The sequence below is a fragment of the Pelodiscus sinensis genome, chromosome 1 (genome assembly GCF_052426305.1).
Source record: "Pelodiscus sinensis isolate ZL-2025 chromosome 1, ASM5242630v1, whole genome shotgun sequence".
In the NCBI taxonomy this organism is placed as follows: domain Eukaryota; kingdom Metazoa; phylum Chordata; order Testudines; family Trionychidae; genus Pelodiscus; species Pelodiscus sinensis.
This window is the reverse complement of record NC_143052.1, coordinates 39,192,336-39,209,834: the sequence shown is the minus strand read 5'-3', so window position 1 is coordinate 39,209,834 and position 17,499 is coordinate 39,192,336. Positions and strand designations below refer to the sequence as shown.

General features: G+C 41.5%; 2 protein-coding genes across 3 annotated transcripts in view; both read left to right on the top strand.

Moving 5' to 3' along the window:
* The first annotated feature begins 7,452 nt into the window (after positions 1 to 7,452).
* On the top strand, positions 7,453 to 13,853 carry LOC149525559 (secreted frizzled-related protein 2-like). Its single transcript, XM_089776093.1, has 4 exons — positions 7,453 to 7,858; positions 8,466 to 8,635; positions 9,587 to 9,679; positions 12,429 to 13,853. Exons 1-4 carry the CDS (start codon positions 7,572 to 7,574, stop codon positions 12,737 to 12,739), a joined length of 861 nt encoding a protein of 286 aa, XP_089632219.1. The 5' UTR covers positions 7,453 to 7,571; the 3' UTR covers positions 12,740 to 13,853.
* A 1,064-nt stretch (positions 13,854 to 14,917) lies between these two features.
* HDAC10 (histone deacetylase 10) overlaps positions 14,918 to 17,499 on the top strand; it is a 40,659-nt gene continuing 38,077 nt past the window's right edge. Inside the window, exons 1-2 of one of the 2 annotated variants that reach the window (XM_089778854.1) lie at positions 14,918 to 15,077; positions 16,590 to 16,656. In XM_089778854.1, the coding sequence (XP_089634980.1) occupies positions 16,592 to 16,656 (65 nt within the window). In that variant the 5' untranslated portion in view covers positions 14,918 to 15,077; positions 16,590 to 16,591. The remainder of the gene's footprint in view (positions 15,078 to 16,589; positions 16,657 to 17,499) is intronic. The other variant, XM_075928159.2, reaches the window with a different exon arrangement.

The window sequence follows — 17,499 nt, the reverse complement described above, 5'->3', positions numbered from 1 at the left end:
AAAATGGCCCGAGAGACAGAGAATGATTCTAACAAAGGGCCCACTGCACACCTATATAGACCTGGTTTTACTGGAGAAAGTTGAGGGTTGGGGAGAGGACAAAAAAGTGTGAGAAAGTGGGAGAGTAAATAAAACATCAAAGTGAGAAAAAATAGCACTAGGAAAATTGGGAGTGGGAGCTGGGAGGGAGTCAAAAAGGGGAGAAAATATCTGCTTCTCCCATGCTTTATATTTTAGTGTTATCTACCAAATCTATTTACCAAATAAAAACCAACATTACTATCTATGCAGCCAGCAGAAGAAACCATGGTCAAGGAGTGGCATAATGCAAATGCAAGTGGAGGGCCAAATTCAGTTCCACACCTTGGGTATCTTTGCCTGGAGAAGAGACAGCAGAACTTATGTAAAACATCTGTTCAGCCTAAGGATATGTATGTGGATTTTAAATGGCAGAAGTCATTCTCTCCTCGTCAACGAGGCATGTGCATTGGCAGCATACCTAGCCTTTGCTGGAGCAGGGATTCTGAGACACCAGGACTGGGGCATTATTTTAGCCATTCTCCCATGTGGCAGTGCAGAGTACTAGACTGAGGCATCCTTCCCAGTTAAAATCCCTTTAAATGTCCTCTTTTATAATTATGCAATCTTGCATAGCCACCTAAAAGGCAGTTGAAAGACAGGAGTTGTAGGGGTGGTCTGATTATACTCATCCAAGTGTACATTCAATCTGTACCTGTGCTGAGAGTGCTGTGCGCCAAGGTGGTCCCCTGAAATCAGTAGGGTTGTCCACGGTATAATGATATTCAACATGAGTAAGGGTTGCAGACCTGGCTTTCCAGGCTTGATCCAGCACCACTGGAAGCTTTGCCATTGATGTCAATGGCCAGGATCAGGCTTCCAGAAAGTAGCTGCATTCTACTTTCAGCAGGACGCCTCACTGAGGGTATGTCTACACTACCCCGCTAGTTCGAACTAGCGGGGTAATGTAGGCATACCGCACTTGCAAATGAAGCCCGGGATTTGAATAAGCGGGGAGCTGCCATTTCTAAAACCCCGCTGGTTCAAACCCCATTCAGCGCGGCTACACGGGGCACGAACTAGGAAGCCTAGTTCGAACTACTTAGTTCGTGCCCCGTGTAGCCGCGCTGCACGGGGTTCAAACCAGCGGGGTTTTAAAAATGGCGGCTCCCCGCTTATGCAAATGAAGCCCAGGAAATTCAAATCCCGGGCTTCATTTGCAAGTGCGGTATGCCTACGTTACCCCGCTAGTTCGAACTAGGAGGGTAGTGTAGACATACCCTGAGACATGTACTACTTACCACAAGGAAAGGGGGCATAGTCTGGCCCCAAATGACAATAAAAATGTAACTACCTCCTGTGTTCAGAGGTGGAACGCTGTCAGTGCAACCAGACATGCCAACTGCCTTCATTTAGCAAGCATAATCGCTTGATTCTCTTTTTTTTAGTAAAGGATCATTTTTCTTTTTGTGCCCTAGGAAAGTTCTCCCACACCGATCTATTAATGGTGTTTAAAAGGTGTCCTTACTGATGTCTCCTAATGTTCTTGAGTCTAGCTTTCAAATATTGTCAGCTAAAACAATCCCAGCTCTAATCTGTTTACTTCTCTAGAGTTTTAATAATGAAAATAGTCTCTTGAGAGCATCAGACATTACAGTAATCAATCTTAGGCTGCAAAACCCAGTATGAAACCCTTCATGTTATTTTGAGAATGAAAACCCTGCTGTTCACTAAAATCACCTACTCCTGATAAGTATTCAGTCAATTACATGCCTTCCATTCTCGGCTTTCCTTCCCTGCCTCTTAGAAGACCAGTCAAAGCAAACTGCATTCTTAAAAATAATTTTACGCACCATTTAAGATTAAACATTATTGCCTGGTAATTTTTCCCTATTTATTTAACTTGTGTTGTCATTCAGCTATTTAGCCTGGATTCATCTTAATATAATAGCACAGTTGGAAGAAAAGCAGCCCAGAGACAGCAAACCACTGTGCAAGCCAAGCTATGTTACATTTCACACAAAGGCAAAATATGTTCTGTATCCAGCCTAGCAAATAGGTGCTGAAGTTATGGCCTTTGAATCCTAACCTGGAGCCTGAGCTGGGTCCATACATTTCTGAATAGGGTTTAGGGTGGAGACATTTTTATCAGTGCACCTCTCCACAAGATATGATAATAGAAAGCAATTGTCTTTGATCTCAATATATGCAATGTGTGTTTCACAAGTCACAATGTAAAAGGAACCTGCTTTTGCTGTTGTGTAAACGTCCTATGGAATTGAACCAAAAAACAGGACTATGTAGCACTTGAAAGACTAATAAGATGGTTTATTAAATCATCTTATTAGTCTTTCAAGTGCTACATAGTCCTGTTTTTTGTTTCAGCTATGCCAGACTAACACGGCAACATTTCTATCACTATTCTCTATGGAATTGAGATAGTGCTACTGAAGCTAAAGCAAAAAAAGTTATTTCCCTGCACATCTTTCTCTGGCGATTGTTGTGTCTTTCCACTTTACACAACAAAAAGAAAATGAAACACTTTCTGAATGTGTGGCTTCATTAAGGAAGTTCCCCAAATGTTTTCAATTTGGAAAGACTTTAAAAGCTGCATTAAGGAACAGGTTAGTGGGCAATATGCAAAATGAAGCAATATTACTGTTTTTGACCCAGACTAATTTGTCCCTAGAATGGATCCCAGAAATGATTATATCTGTCGAGACACCTGCTAACAATGTCAGAGAGCAACTGTTGCATCTTTTGTTCTTTACACAACAAATGTAGGCACCACACCAGCATATTGGGGTCCAAGTAACCATGTTTACCAAGAGCTTGTGTGCACTTACAGCACGGCAGTCACACTGTGCCGCTGCAGTGAAGACACTACCCTACCTATGCCAACAGAAGAAAAGTCCACCTCCCTGAGAGGCGGTAGCTATTCCAGGGATCACATCAGTATAATTCTGTCACTTGGTGATGTAGTTACACTGACATAACTTGGTAGTGTATGCAAGGCCTAGCTACATGTACATACTGCTACTCTGGTAGGTCTTTACACATAGACTCAGATCTCATCTATACTACCATGAGCTACTGATCTAAACTACAGGCTAGACCTTCGTAGTTTGGGAAGTGCGGTGCCCAATTCAAACCATTTCAATGTGGTCCCGGCAGCCAGGATTTTTTGTTGACCAAAAAAAAAAACCGCACACAAATTCTGGTTGAGCAAAAAAACCCAAAACAAACCAGCACACAAAGAAAAAAGTCACAGCCCCTTTAAATTCCCAGCTACAGGGCAGAGTCCCGACTTCCAGCCAAATCCAGGGGCTGACTCCCCCTCCTGTTGTGCACAGAAGCTGCCGCACTCCTCCTCCAGGACCGACGCTCCATCCGGAGTGCACCCAGCACGCCAGCACACTTCCTGGTTTAGGGTGCGGGGCCCTCTGGCTTTAGGGTGCGGGGCCCTTTTAGGCATGGGGCCTGATTCAGGGGAATCGGGTGAATCGGCCTAAAGCTGGCCCTGTCTGGCACTCTTGGGACCTGATGTCTTGGATGAGGGATTTTGCTGGACCAGAGGAGGTCATTTCTGATTTCTCGCCCCTCTTTGCCAGCTCCACATCCTGCCCTGCCATCCCACTGAGCTTCCTGGCTCCCCAGAGCACCCCAACATATTTAAGATTATGTTTCTCTTTTCAAACACATGATTAAGTCCCTACGAGGTTACATTGGCCCAATGCTTGTTATTATAAATACCAAGCCACAATTTTTTTCCCTCCAGGAACCTGGTAAAGTAATTTGAAGTAAGATTCAGGAAACTGGCAAGCACAGTTGAAAGGGCAGCTACAAGCTTAATGGAGCCAAGTGAGTCCCCACCTAAAAGTTGTACTTTCTTAACTGATTGAGCTATCTCCAGTAACAGCCAGAGGCCAGACATAATTTTCATCTCTTGATGTGTTTTTGTCTTATCATGCTAATCAGTAGCCGACTACAGACCACAGACAAAGAAAGTGCTGGGAACAGACAAGATTACCTTGTTTACTTTCTGGATGGACTACAAACAATTGGCATGTATTTGCTGTTTACTTTCATCCAAATTAACAGATCTTTGGCTTATGTTAAAGCATATGAATAAAGCATCTTTGGAACTACTTTTACTTGAAAAGGGGCTGACACATAATTCAGTACACTCTCCTGTAGGGATGTCTTCCTTAAATCATCCTGTTAAATATTCTTAATATTCAGCATATTTGTTCCTATTATTATTTACTTACAGGGAACAAAGCATTCTCAGTGAAGGGGATCTGGTTCTAAAATGAACTGCTGTGTGAGATTAGGTAAATCCTGAGTCTGACCATCTTTAGAAAATGCTACAAAAATCTGCTTCTTTCTAAGAATCTTTCCTCTGAACAAGCATGACACTTCATCTATCTAAATAGGGTCCCATTTTTGCACACAAAATTTTTTAAAACCAAATAAATACATTAGAAAACTAAAAATTAAAAACGAACAAAAAATACAAACAAGCAAATCAACAACCACTTCCCCCTTATGCATAGATTAGATTTTTAATCCGCAAGAAGGGACTCCAACTATCCACTAGAGATGTGGCTGTTGTTACTGGCCACATGCAAGATACTCACATGATACAATGATGGACATCAGTATAGAATCCCAGTATAGATTGTATTGAGGTCTACAAACAAATATAGCTAAGATCCTTGTACATAAGACAGAAGTGTGAGTGTATGAACTGAAGTGCCAGAATGGCAAAGTCTTAACTCAGAAATGATGCTGCTGAGAACATCCCTGGATGACCAATTTGATTCAGCTAATATATCCTTGAACTAAATGATTATCAAGGTGCAACAGAATCAAGAGCCCAATTCCAGGACTTTGTTTTCACACAGAAGGCAGCCAGCAAAAATAACTGGAGCTATGGAACACTAAGGAAAGATTTCAGTTCTTGCCTCAAACCAAAAGCAGTGACAAATATCAAGCAGAAGGATTATGTGTTTATCAAAGTCAATGAACACACTAAGGCTCTGTGAGCACTGCTTGTTGATTAACAAAAACTAAAAAAGCTAAGCAGGGGTTCTCAAACTTCATTGCATCATGAGCCCCTTCTGACAACAAAAATTACTATTTGGCACCAAGAAGGCAGCTTAAAGAGTTTGAAACTCAGGCCCAAATTCTCCTGGGATGCGTCTACACAGCACCCTAAACTCAAAATAAGATACACAATTTGCGATACACAAATTGCATATTTTATTTCAAATCTATTTTGAAATTTGAAATTTGGTGCATCTACACAGTGCTAAATTTCAAAATAATGTGCTATTTCGAGACATCCCTTAACTGTTATGGAATGAGGGATACTGGGATATTGAAATAGCACACCCGTTATTTCGAAAAGTATTTTGAAATAGTGGGCAGCTTGGGTAGATGTGGGGTAGCTATTTAGCCGTGCAGAGTAGACGTACCATTGTGTTTAAGGCAGCTGTGTCCAGCACTATTATTGCAAAGTAACTCTAAAGCCAACAGGTAAAAACCTGACTCTAATGAAGTTGATGATACTTAAACCAATTTCTTTGGAACTAATTTTTTACTGAGTTTAAATGTGCTCCTAAATTTGAGTTGAAGTAGACAGAGCACTTGATTAATCTGATGCTAATAAATAAGGATTTGAGGTGTTTCCCTACGTTAGCCCTAATCAGTCTTATTTGTATTGGTCTTCTGTGGTCTGAGGAAATGGAAACAGATACAAATAAACTACATTTGTGCTCAGAAACGAGCAAGAAACAAGACAGTAAAAGAAAAAAAAATCCATGGAACATTTGGTTTTCCAAAGCTCCCTGAGAATGTTTATGTTGTCATTTTTCAGGGTGTTTAAACATACAAACTATATGACAAACATATATAGTGAAATCTGGACCCCACTGAAGTCAGTGAGTTCTGTCATGGATTTCAATGGGTTTAGGATATTACCTCTAGACATTTACACATAACTGGATGCATGATGTCTAGTGTTATCTTTCTAAAATCTGATGCTGCTAGAGGTCCGAAAACATTTTGGAATAGTCTATTTTAAATGAAAACTATTGTGTCTGAGCCTTTCAAAAAACTATTAACCTATGTTTTAAATTTGTACACATCTATTTATTAGAGCAAAAGCACTTTGTAGCAGATTTATTGTGATTAGAACCCAACATTTTATTAATATCTAAAAACTTATTGAAATTAGTTTATATATTATAAAAAAGACCAATTGCTGTGTGTGTTTCTGATTAACAAATGAATTCTTTAAGGAGAAATTGATCAAGTGATAAGAAATGAAAAAGTTAAAAAACTGATGGAAAAATCAACATATATAAAATTTCCATGAATTTTTTGTCTAAAGTTTGAAACTAAATTTTCAACTCTTTTTTTTCCAGCAGCAATATGTAAGCTGTAAGCCAGCTCTTATACATACTCAACTGGTTTGCTCCCTTTTCTTGTGTATCTGGCACCCTTTGTAATGCTATTAGCAGTGTCAGAAATTCTATTTATTTTTAATTAATAAAACTGACAACAGAACTGTGTTAAAAAACTGGTGTTTGCAGTTATACATTTTAAAGTATTGAAATGCTAATAGTTTAATAAACTAATTAAAATACATAATAATCTGAATGCCTTAAATATGTACCATCTTTCATCTCAACCTAACCCAGAGTCTTGTATAAATTATAAGCCATATTTGGTCCTATACTATCCATTTAGGAAAAGATTTCCACCATCATTGAACTTGAACATACCTTCTGATAATTTAGTCAATGAATGATGAAAGTTCCATAGCTAAATGTATAGCCCTGTGCCTGGATATTCTACTCAATAAACAATAGAGTAAATTCTGTGTTAAGCCTCAGTTCTGTGAATCCTATAGAAATCAATAGTAGTTGTGGTGCATTTAGCACTTCATGGGATTGGGACCTAAGTAAACTTTCCAAATAAAATATTCTCTTACTGACAGAAAGCTGTCTCCTTTGTAGTACTTGACCACATAAAGAAATTGCCTTTTAAAGTTGTAAAACAGTGCAAGAGACATGGGGCAATTACCAAAAGAAAAACATTTTCACTTGATAAGTCAACCTGGGTTGTTGTTTTTTTCTGCCAAATCAGCAGTGTCTGCAAACAGAGACACACCAACCCCAGGAGACAGCCTGTCTGTCAAGTACTTTTCTAGGGTATCACTTAATTTGATGTAGTATGCACATTCCAAAACTACCATGTGTCACGCTTTAATATGCCATATTGCATACAACACTGACATTTTCAGACTCATGAAATCCCGTATGTAAATTTTTGCAATTAAGGAAAGTTGTCTCCACCTCCCTGTTTATCACAACAATGACTAGAATGGGCAATAAGCCTAGGTCTTGTCTTGAGTGTTTTGATAAACCATTGATAATGAATGGGGCAGTGAGCTCTTGGTGTATATAAACCACCAGCCTTGTGTGTCTGAATGCTGCTGAGAGACTTGACAACTCTGTATTCAGCAGCTCAGGCATCACTCAAAGATGGTTCCTGCAGCACAGATGCTTGCCTTTACTCTGAGTGGCTTCTTAAAACTGACCATGGGTTTTGACATTGGATTATCCACTAAATGTGTAATGATACCTATGGAGATGAGCATGTGCCACAGCATTGGTTATTCTGAAATGAGACTTCCCAACCTGATGGGACACACAAATATGGGTGATGTTATTCTAAAATCCACCAAATGGCAGCATATTGTACAAACTGGCTGCCACCCTCATGCAAGGACATTCTTGTGTTCTCTGTTTGCACCAGTCTGCTTAGATACGTAAGTACAATACCACATTCTAAAATCCTGTTTTGTGTACCTGAACAGGTATAAATATGAATGATGTTGTTAATTTTAAATGTAAGGTAATTTTCTGCCCATTTGTTTCTCTTTTGCTGAAGCACATTTATTAACCTTTTTTTTTTTTTTTTTTTTTGCCTGCCTGTTCCAGGAAGAAATTCCACACAAAAATGTTCCAGTTAAATATTGGTCATGATTTTAAAAAAAGGAGAGTTCAGATCAAACATTGCTGGATTGTATTTTTGTTAAGATTGCAGTGTTATTCATTCAATAATTTACATCCCAGTCCAACTACTGCCAAAATGCTTTATTGGGCACAGAAGTGGGTCATTGCTGCTGCTATAAAAATGACACACAGGCATTTTTCTTAAAACTATGCATGAATTTTACAACCCAGCCCAGGGCCCAGATATAGAACATCAGCAGTTGCTGTGTAGAATTGCACCATCATGGAGGCAGATGTTAAACACTGACCTGTAGGAAAGATTTGCACAACTTTGTGCAAAATTTACTGTAGGAATCCTCGCTATTGTCATAGACTTCTAGGAAATGTAACTGATTGAACCTGACATTTACTTTTTCACAGCTTCATCCATCCTTGTAGGAGTATGTGTGTCGCAGTTCGTGACAGCTGTGCTCCTGTGCTCCTCTGCCATGGACAGTCTTGGCCTGACAGTTTGGACTGTGATCGTTTCTCTGCTGCTGAGGACATGTGTCTAGCACCTCTTAGCAAAGACTACAAACATATTCATAAAGGTAAATGGAATAGATGGGTGGGAGTGGCTGCGAGGTCTTAAAATCAAATGCACAGAATCAATCCAATTCAACTTTAGGGATACATTTAAAAAAACAGTTTCTTTTGTAAACAGTCATTACCATGAATGCACATTTATCCACTTTGTGCCTGCATTCAGATCCATTTTGCACTTGATCCTGTGAAGTCCTTTAAATTGCATCAGGTTTTTTATTGGTATAATCAGTGTAACTCCTCTGAAGTCAAGGAAGGATGGTCAAGGAAAGAGGAAGGCTATTACAATCATGCATATATGCAGCATAATCCCCATTGCATCAATAGAGCTCAATGTATTTTATTTTTTTACTGATAGGAGTTTGTATGGCCTTCATCACCATGTATCTGAGCATTCATATACACGATAAATTTGTCCTAACAAAAGCTGAGATAGGGAAGAATTCCCACTTTACTGCTGGGAGACTGAGACACGGAGAAATTAATGCTCAGATTTCTATATCTAACAGTTCCTACAGGAGTCACCTCTGAAAATCTGGCCACCAGTGACTTGCCTAGCAGAACCAATACCATTTCCTTGGACCCTTGACCCTTGACCAAAACACAAGATCTTCCTTCTGGTGGATTTAACCCAGCATCACCAATAGAATTGTTCCAATACACACACATAAAACCACAACTTTATATTAAAGTAATTCCATAATTAATATAAGCTGGTACCTTGGCCACTCTTAGCAAGGACTGAAAAGACATGGAAAATGAAACTCCTTTCAACCCTAGAAGTGGCCCATTTTCAGAGCACTTGTCTGGAAGCTTGTGGTACCATTACCTATGTCACATGTATTCAGTGGTTAAATGGAGGAGTCACTTTTCAGGCCTATCACTTTAATACCTTTCATTGGCACCAAATTCTAAGGACTAAACAATATTCAATAATATACTTTAATATTTCTTACCAGAATTGCCAAAGCCAATATGCCAGACCTGTCCAACAGTGGAGGAAATCTTTACACAGAAAAGAGTACTAGATGTTTTCTGTGCCAATAACTTTGGTAAGTTCTTGTTAATATGTATATGATTGTAGACACAATATTCTTTTGATTACTGATAAGTGGACACATTTTGTCACTTCAAATATAATTGATAGTTTCTGAGGGGACATCAAGGGCTTAGTCCTGATCCTATTGAAATCAATGAGAGTTTGGTCATCAATTTCAAGGGAGTCAGAATTTAGCTCCAAGCAAATAGTTTATGGAACTTCTTTTTCCTATAGAAATATACACATAGGTCCCATGCTGATTTCTTTTGAATAATGATGTTGCCTTATTGTCTATTTTATAACAAAGTAGCTCTTTTATTCTAGTCTAGTATGTTGTACTTTACTGCAGTGTATTTTATGGATAAATCTGTGGCAAAGGAGAGAAGTGGCTTTTATTGGTAGCTAAAGCAAAAGAAAGCTGAGACACTTGGATGTTTGATTTTAAAAGATGAAAGTTCCTTACTGGTTGTGTGCATGAGCATTTTTCCTGTTAACCACTCAAAGCAAGATTCAGTACACTGGAATATTAAACAAAGGCTTACGTAATGAGGTTTTGAAAGTTCTTTCTGCTCCCTTGTGGGGCTTTCACTGGCAATTCTGTGAGATTACAGATAGAAGTCTCTCCCAGAGCCCACAGAAATCAGTGCAAAGACTTTCATTGACTTCAGTTGATTTTCAACCAGGTCTTAAGGAAAATGTGTGTGGAAAAGCAACGATAAAGTTAGAGGTGGGGAGAGAGCTGAGTGGGAAGCTTTATTGAGAAGGAGAAGAACTAAAGATGGTGCAAAGAACAGGCAGGAGTAGCCAGATATTTTGCTGGCTGATTCTACTGAAAAATGGAGAAAGCCGCAATTTCACTAGGAACACCTAGGACACGTAGGCTGGAATGATATCAGTGTGCTGGAACAGCTGGTCATGTAAGTAGCTGAACAAATGCAGTGTCACTAAAGATACCTTATATTGCTCTTTATAAGACTGTTACGTTTTTCTGGTTGTGTGATTCAGCGAAAAATTTCTTACCTATGTTCCTCTTTACAAAAAATACTACCCTGACTTATTGCAATGACCTAGAACTAAAGTATGGCCTAATACTGTAGATTGGGGATATAACAGTGTAGTCAATTAACCAATAAGCAAAAGCTTATAGGTGAATGCTATAGACTACACACATTCCATGTACCCTCTGCCCTCCTCCCTCCCTAGGACTGGAGAGGCTATGCTGTGTGGAGCGCCCTCCTTCCTCACCTGGTGCTCTGGGGATGAAGAGCCTGGGCTGCGCCAGGTCATGCAACACCCCCTCCTCCAGGGCTGGGGCCATGCCACGTGCCCTCTGCCCTCCCTAGGGCTAGGGATGCTGGGGTGAGCGCACTCCCACCTGTTCCTCTCTCTCCCCGTGGTTGGGAGGGGGAACATGCACATGGTGCACTGCTTCACCTCCCATGGGGGCGGGGAAGGGGTGGGACTGGCAGTGGGGCCGGTGGCTTGTCTCCCCAAGCCATGCCTTTACCAACTCCCCCTCCCCCCATTCTTAGAAGAGGAGACATTTATACATTACCAAGTGAAATCCTGGCACCCAAAATGCCAATGGCAAAACTGCCACTGACTTCAGTGAGGCCAGAATTTCACCTGGGCTACATCTAGACTGGCATGATTTTGTGGAAATACTTTTAATGGAAAAGTTTTTCTGTTAAAAGTATTTCCGCAAAAGAGTGTCTAGATTGGCAAGGATGCTTTTGTGCAAAAGCATCCGTGCCAATCTAGACGCGCTTTTGCGCAAGAAAGCTCCGATGGCCATTTTAAGCCATTGGGCTTTCTTGCACAAAAAATTAAGGTGCCTGTCTACACTGGCCCTCTTGCGCAAGAGGGCTTATCCCTGAGCGGGAGCGTGAAAGTATTTGTGCAAGAAGCACTGATTTTGTACATTACAAAGTCAGGGCTCTTGCGCAAATTCAAGTGGCCAGTGTAGACAGCTTTTGCGCAAAATCTTGCCAGTCTAGACGCACCCCTGTTGTATTGCAGCTTTCTATTGCTTCAGAAGATTAAGGACACCAACTCTGCAGTCAGATCCATCCGTGCACACACTGTGAAGTAGGGATGTAATAGTGTAGTTGATAAACCGATTAACTGATAAGCAAAAGCTTATAGGTTAATGCTATAAACTACATGCATTCTCCTCCCTCTCACCCCAACAATAAATTTTTTAGCAGGCTGGACAGTTCAGTCCTTGCTTGTACCAGGTCTGGGACCTACCCCCACTGTGGCTCTGCATTTAAAGTGTATTAGGAGCCAGGCAGGCAGGCAGTCTGGCTTAGTTCCAGCTCACGCCAGGTCCAGGAGCTCAGCTTCTCCCTCCCCACAGACAGGGGCTGCTGACACCCTGCACTGCTGCCTCTGTATCAGAGGCAGCAGCACAGGGTGACAGGCAGCCGGTCCTTGAGGGGAGCTGGTTTTTACACTGGCTCCCCTCGCGGACCAGCTCCCACCTAGCACCCTGCACTGCTGCCTCTGATACAGAGGCAGCAGCAGAGTTGCAGAGGGCTCCTCAGGAGTGGGGCCAGAACACACTGGTTGCCAGCCTCACCTCCAGGGACTATAGACTAGCCGAGTAACCAATAAGAATTCATGAGGTTAACTGACTATTCAATTAACTGATATTTAATATCTCTACTGTAGAGTACAGTATGGATTCCTCCACTGATCCTGAGGCAGTATTCTTTACTATATTTAAATAGTTAACATAATTTATGTGTTTTTCCCCATAGCGGTGAAGGTAAAGTTGTCCAAAAGGAGGACAGTTTCTGGTGATCAGGAGTATAATATTGAATGCCAAGTGGAATTCATCAATCAAGGTTTACTATTGCCTTATGATACTCGGAACATGATACAACAGTGGTTACTTATAAATGAAAATTGTACTCAGAAGATGACCCAGACCTACCGCCCCATGGTGTATGTCATTGTGGGGAATATTGAAGAGGGTACCGTTTTAGTAAACCAAGTTTACCGCTGGCAGAGGAGGGACTCCCAGCTGACTTTGGCCACACGGAAGTGGAAACACCATAAATGTTTATAAATATCTTTATGATTCCTGCTTGGTACATGTAAAATTCCTTATACCAAGGCTATCCTGTAAATAGAAATGTATAATAAATGCAATGTAAAGTCTTATTGTACTTTCTTTTTTTTTAATGTTATAACACGAATTTAACCTGGGTAAAAGTAGACATCTGTGTGATAAATGGTGTTGCAGTCACTTACATGAAGTATGACTATGGTCCAGCATGTATAAATGTGTACTCTCAGATTGCTGTGAAAAATCTTGCATAAAATGTATAAACTGTCATAAAATACTTCCATATATAAATCATAACTATCAATACTTCCAATGCTGTTTGAGGTACTCAGCACCTCTGAAAATGTGTCAATTTCTTATGTTTTCTGTATTGCTAATCATTGTAATATCTCAATATTAACCTTTATAAGCCTTACTGTGGTTTTAGTGCTTAATTTTAGGCACCTGCTTTGAGAAAATTTGCCTTACATCCTTAATTTCATACATTGATGGAGTGTTTTTAAAGAAGGTGGCCCTCTACTGGGTATTTCTATATGGACAAAATGGTTTCCTTTTATGTCAGACATCAATTTCTAAAGATACACTACAAAGAGTCTCAGCCTCAGAAAGGACATGTTTGGGGTGGTTAGTTTTATTTTATAATGGGTAGCAATTACAGTACCATAGTATTAATATTTTAAAGCACATATAAGTACAGTTTTTGAAAAAATAATTTCTTTATATTGTGTGATCATTTTTAAAGTACACACACCTACTGGAATATGAACCAGAATTCTACTGAATTTATCTAGTCTGTTTTCATTACATTAATTAAAACAAAACATGAGTTAGTTTTATAAATCAACCCAGGTGCTTTACCAGCGATCTCTGGGAATTACATGGGACTAAGGCAACTGCAAAAGACACTGATAATACTCAAGAAATGTAAAACATTATATTGGCCAAATGACTGTAGCATCTTCAGCTGTAGTAATCCTGTGCTGATCTTAAAAAGCAGTTGGTGATGGATGGATGGGGCTCAACTTAAATACATCAGAACTAATATAATAAAGTAGTATAATCAGCACAAAAATATGTAATAGCATAAATTATCAGGTACACCAGTTATATGCTATCTGTTGTGTTTGTATAGTTAAAAAGTTGAATAAAGAATCTGGAATTTTAAAGCCAGGTCTTGTCTAAAGTCCTAACTACACATGCTAGCACGTGATTCTCTACCATGCTCCAGAGCATCTTTGTTAAAATCAATCAGATAATTCTTTAGTGATTCATTAATCACCCTCTTGTTTACTTACATTTAAAAATAGAAAAATCTAGCTTACAGTTAGCTAATATTTGTAACTTTGTGTTCCTATCATTGTTACCTGTGGCTTCTCTCCTCCCACCAATATGTCCTATACTCAGCAGTAACATCTTATCCTTAAACCCCAATCCTATAATAAACTCTTTGATGGAGTCTACACTTGTAAAGCTCACTGTAGACTATGCTCTATGGGACAGAGAATGTCTTCTGTTCCATTTTCTTCAATTCTCAGCACTGTGGAGTTCAACTCTTTAGTAGTACCAACATGGCTTCTTATCAGTGAGGAAAAGAAAATAAGGGGCTTAATCTTAATATATTTAGAGAGCTGTTTTTCCATCCATACTGGCAAGAAAAAAATGTATTTAAACTGTTATAACTGTGTTCCTATTCATAGTAGAGAGTTGTGTACAAGCATGTTTATTCAAGTAGTGCAGGAGAGTGACGGGGCAGTGAATGGGGCCATTCTCTGGGAACGTGCCCTGGAGATGCTGATGCCGCTCCTGCTGGCACCGCTTTGTCCCCGGGAGCTGCAGCGTCGGATAAAGCGGAATGTCGGATTACCGAAGATCGGATAATCCGGACTCTACTGTACTTTTTTTGTTTTGGCTCCTACTCAAGGGCCCTGTGTTGAGCCCCACTTAAACCCAAACTGCACCATGGGTTGCAAACAACCCCCCCTCCTCCTCCCCCACACACACAGCCTTCACACACACGAGGCAGGGCATGCACACAATGTCCTGCCCTCGCATATACATTCACTCAATACCAACCCTACATCTCACCACCCTCCCCCACAGTCCTGTTATCCCGCCCCCCGTCCCCGCCACACACACTGCCCTGCCACCCCAGCCTCTCCCTCTCTCGCCCTTCCTCCCGCCGTGACTCCTCCCTCACAGGAGCCGCTGGGCTGGGAAGGAGGCTGGGGGAGGTGGCGCGCGGAGGGGGTTTCACTCCGGATCATGGGCCGATAGAGGAAACAGGAAGAGAACACAGAAGGCCAAGGGGCGGCCCGCGCAGGAGCAGCAGCGCGCCGAGGTAGGGACGCAAAGCCCTAGCTCAGCGCAAAGCTGCAGCAACCCCCCCCCCTTCTCCTGCGCACCCTCCTTCCCCGCAGGGGCGGCGAGCCGGGGCCCTTTCCCCATCCCCGCTCGCCGAGGCAGGCGCAGCCCGCGCGGGGAATGAGGGATGCATGGCCCACGGCTCGCGCCGTTCCTTCCTGCCCCCACTTGTGGGGGTTGCCACCTGTCTGCGGCCCGACCGATGCACTCTCCAGCCCGCTTCCCCGGCTGCTTTTCGTGTGGCTGCGCCTCGGCGTTTCACGTCCTCCTGCGGGGTGCTCCTGAGAGCGCGCGCTGGAGTTTCTGGAGTATCCCAGTGGTCAGACAACTCGCCCTTTCTCCAGATGAGCTTTGCGGGTGGAGAGGGGGCGACTGGATTATTTGATTTTGCAGTTGGTCCCGCTGCAAACACGCGAGCTGTTTAAATAATAGGGAAACCTCATGTGATTTAGAAGTTAGGAAATGAACTGAATAGGAGCCTGAACTGAGAAGCTGAGCTGGTACTGACAACCCCACTGGTTGATCTCCTCTACCTTTGATGACACCAGTTCATTCTGTTTTGCATGTGAATGGCCTTTTATCACTTTTATAACAGACTTTAAAATGAATTTCCTTCCGTGCCCATGTTAATATTATTTAAGAGGCACCTTTCTAAAAGTAAACATGCTACGGCTACGCTGGCGGCTTCTTGTGCAAGAACTCTTTTGCGGAAGAGTTCTTGTGCAAAAAATCTTCCAGAAGAGAGCGTCCACACTGCCATGTGCTTTTGCGCAAGAGCATCCATGGCAGTATGGATGCTCTCTTGCGCAAGAAAGCTCTGATGGCCATTTTAACCATAGGGGCTTCTTGGCAAGAAATTCATGTTGCCTGTCTACACTGCCCTCTTGTGGAAGAGCTTTTGTGCAAGCGGGCTTATTCCTCCTGGGGAGAGGAATAACTTCTGGAAGAAGCCCTGTTTTCCAACACTATACTGTAAATTTACTTGCGCACGAATGCTCGTGCAGTGTAGACAGCAGGCAAGTTTTTGCGCAAGAATGGTCGTTCTTGCGCAAGAATCTTCCAGTGTAGACATAGCCGTAAAATTTAACATAAATTATTATGACTCTAATGGCTATTGTGTAAATATTAACACTTTGGTTCTACCAGTCTGAGAATTATCCAGTACTTCACAAACATACCTTCAGACCAGCCCTGACAAATGAGTATGTACCATCGTTACAGTTTAGATAACAGAGTCCAGTGCTCTAATGCCCAATAATGTTGGTTTGTTGTGTATATAGATAATTTGCAGAGCCTCTTTTGTGTTTCAGTTTCAGGATCACTACCTCTGGTATATATTGTTGCCTCTGTGATATTGGCATTCACCCCAAAATAGATTACACAGAATACAACAGATATCTGAACAGTTTCATTTTTTTTTAAACTTTTGTTTTCTATCTGAAATAGCCACAGAATGTATCTTGGATGTCTGTTTTTGTTTTGTTTATAGCAATGGCATCGGGAACTGCATTGATTTATGATGATGAAATGACAAGTTACAAACTACTTTGGGATGAGTAAGTCAGCTGCAGATTTGTTGCATTTTCTATGAACAGACTGTTATTAGCATTTCTAAAAAAGTACCAGATGAGCTTGATTTTACCCCATTCTGTCCGATGGAAGGAAATTTGTCACTCTCTCATCTCAATAAATAGATACATAGCTTATTTAGGTAGATATTTTTAATTCCCCATTTATATTAAGATATTATAGCAAGACCTTCAGCTAGACGTTGATTAGCATTTGGCCTCAGCCATAAAAAAACTGCTATGCTAAGGTCAGGCCAGTGCTGCATCCAACTCACTATTGATAGTGCCTCATGCCAGGTGCTTCCGAGGAAATGAAGAGAAGAATAATCACTGAGCAATCCCTCTCCTGTTGTGTCCACTCTCAGCTTCTGGCAGTCAGAAGTTAGACTAGGGATAGCCAGAGCATGGGATTGTATGCCTGACCATCTTAGTCCTCCATGAATTTACCTAATTTTGTTTGAGTCCATTTATACAGGCAGTCCCCGGGTTACGTACAAGATAGGGACTGTAGGTTTGTTCTTAAGTTGAATCTGTATGTAAGTCGGAACTGGCATCCAGATTCAGCTGCTGCTGAAACTGATCAGTTTCAACAGCGGCTGAATCTGGACGCCAGTTCTGACTTACATACAGATTCAACTTAAGAACCCCAGGCATCCCCAAGTCAGCTGCTGCTGAAACTGATCAGCGGCTGATTCCAGGAAGCCCGGGGTAGGGGCTTCCTGTAGTCAGCCCCTGGTCAGTTTCAGCAGCGGCTGACTTGGGGACGCATGGGGCAGAGCAGCTGGGGTGCTGCTGGGTTGGCCCAATAGCGCCGCCGCTCCTCGGCGCTAC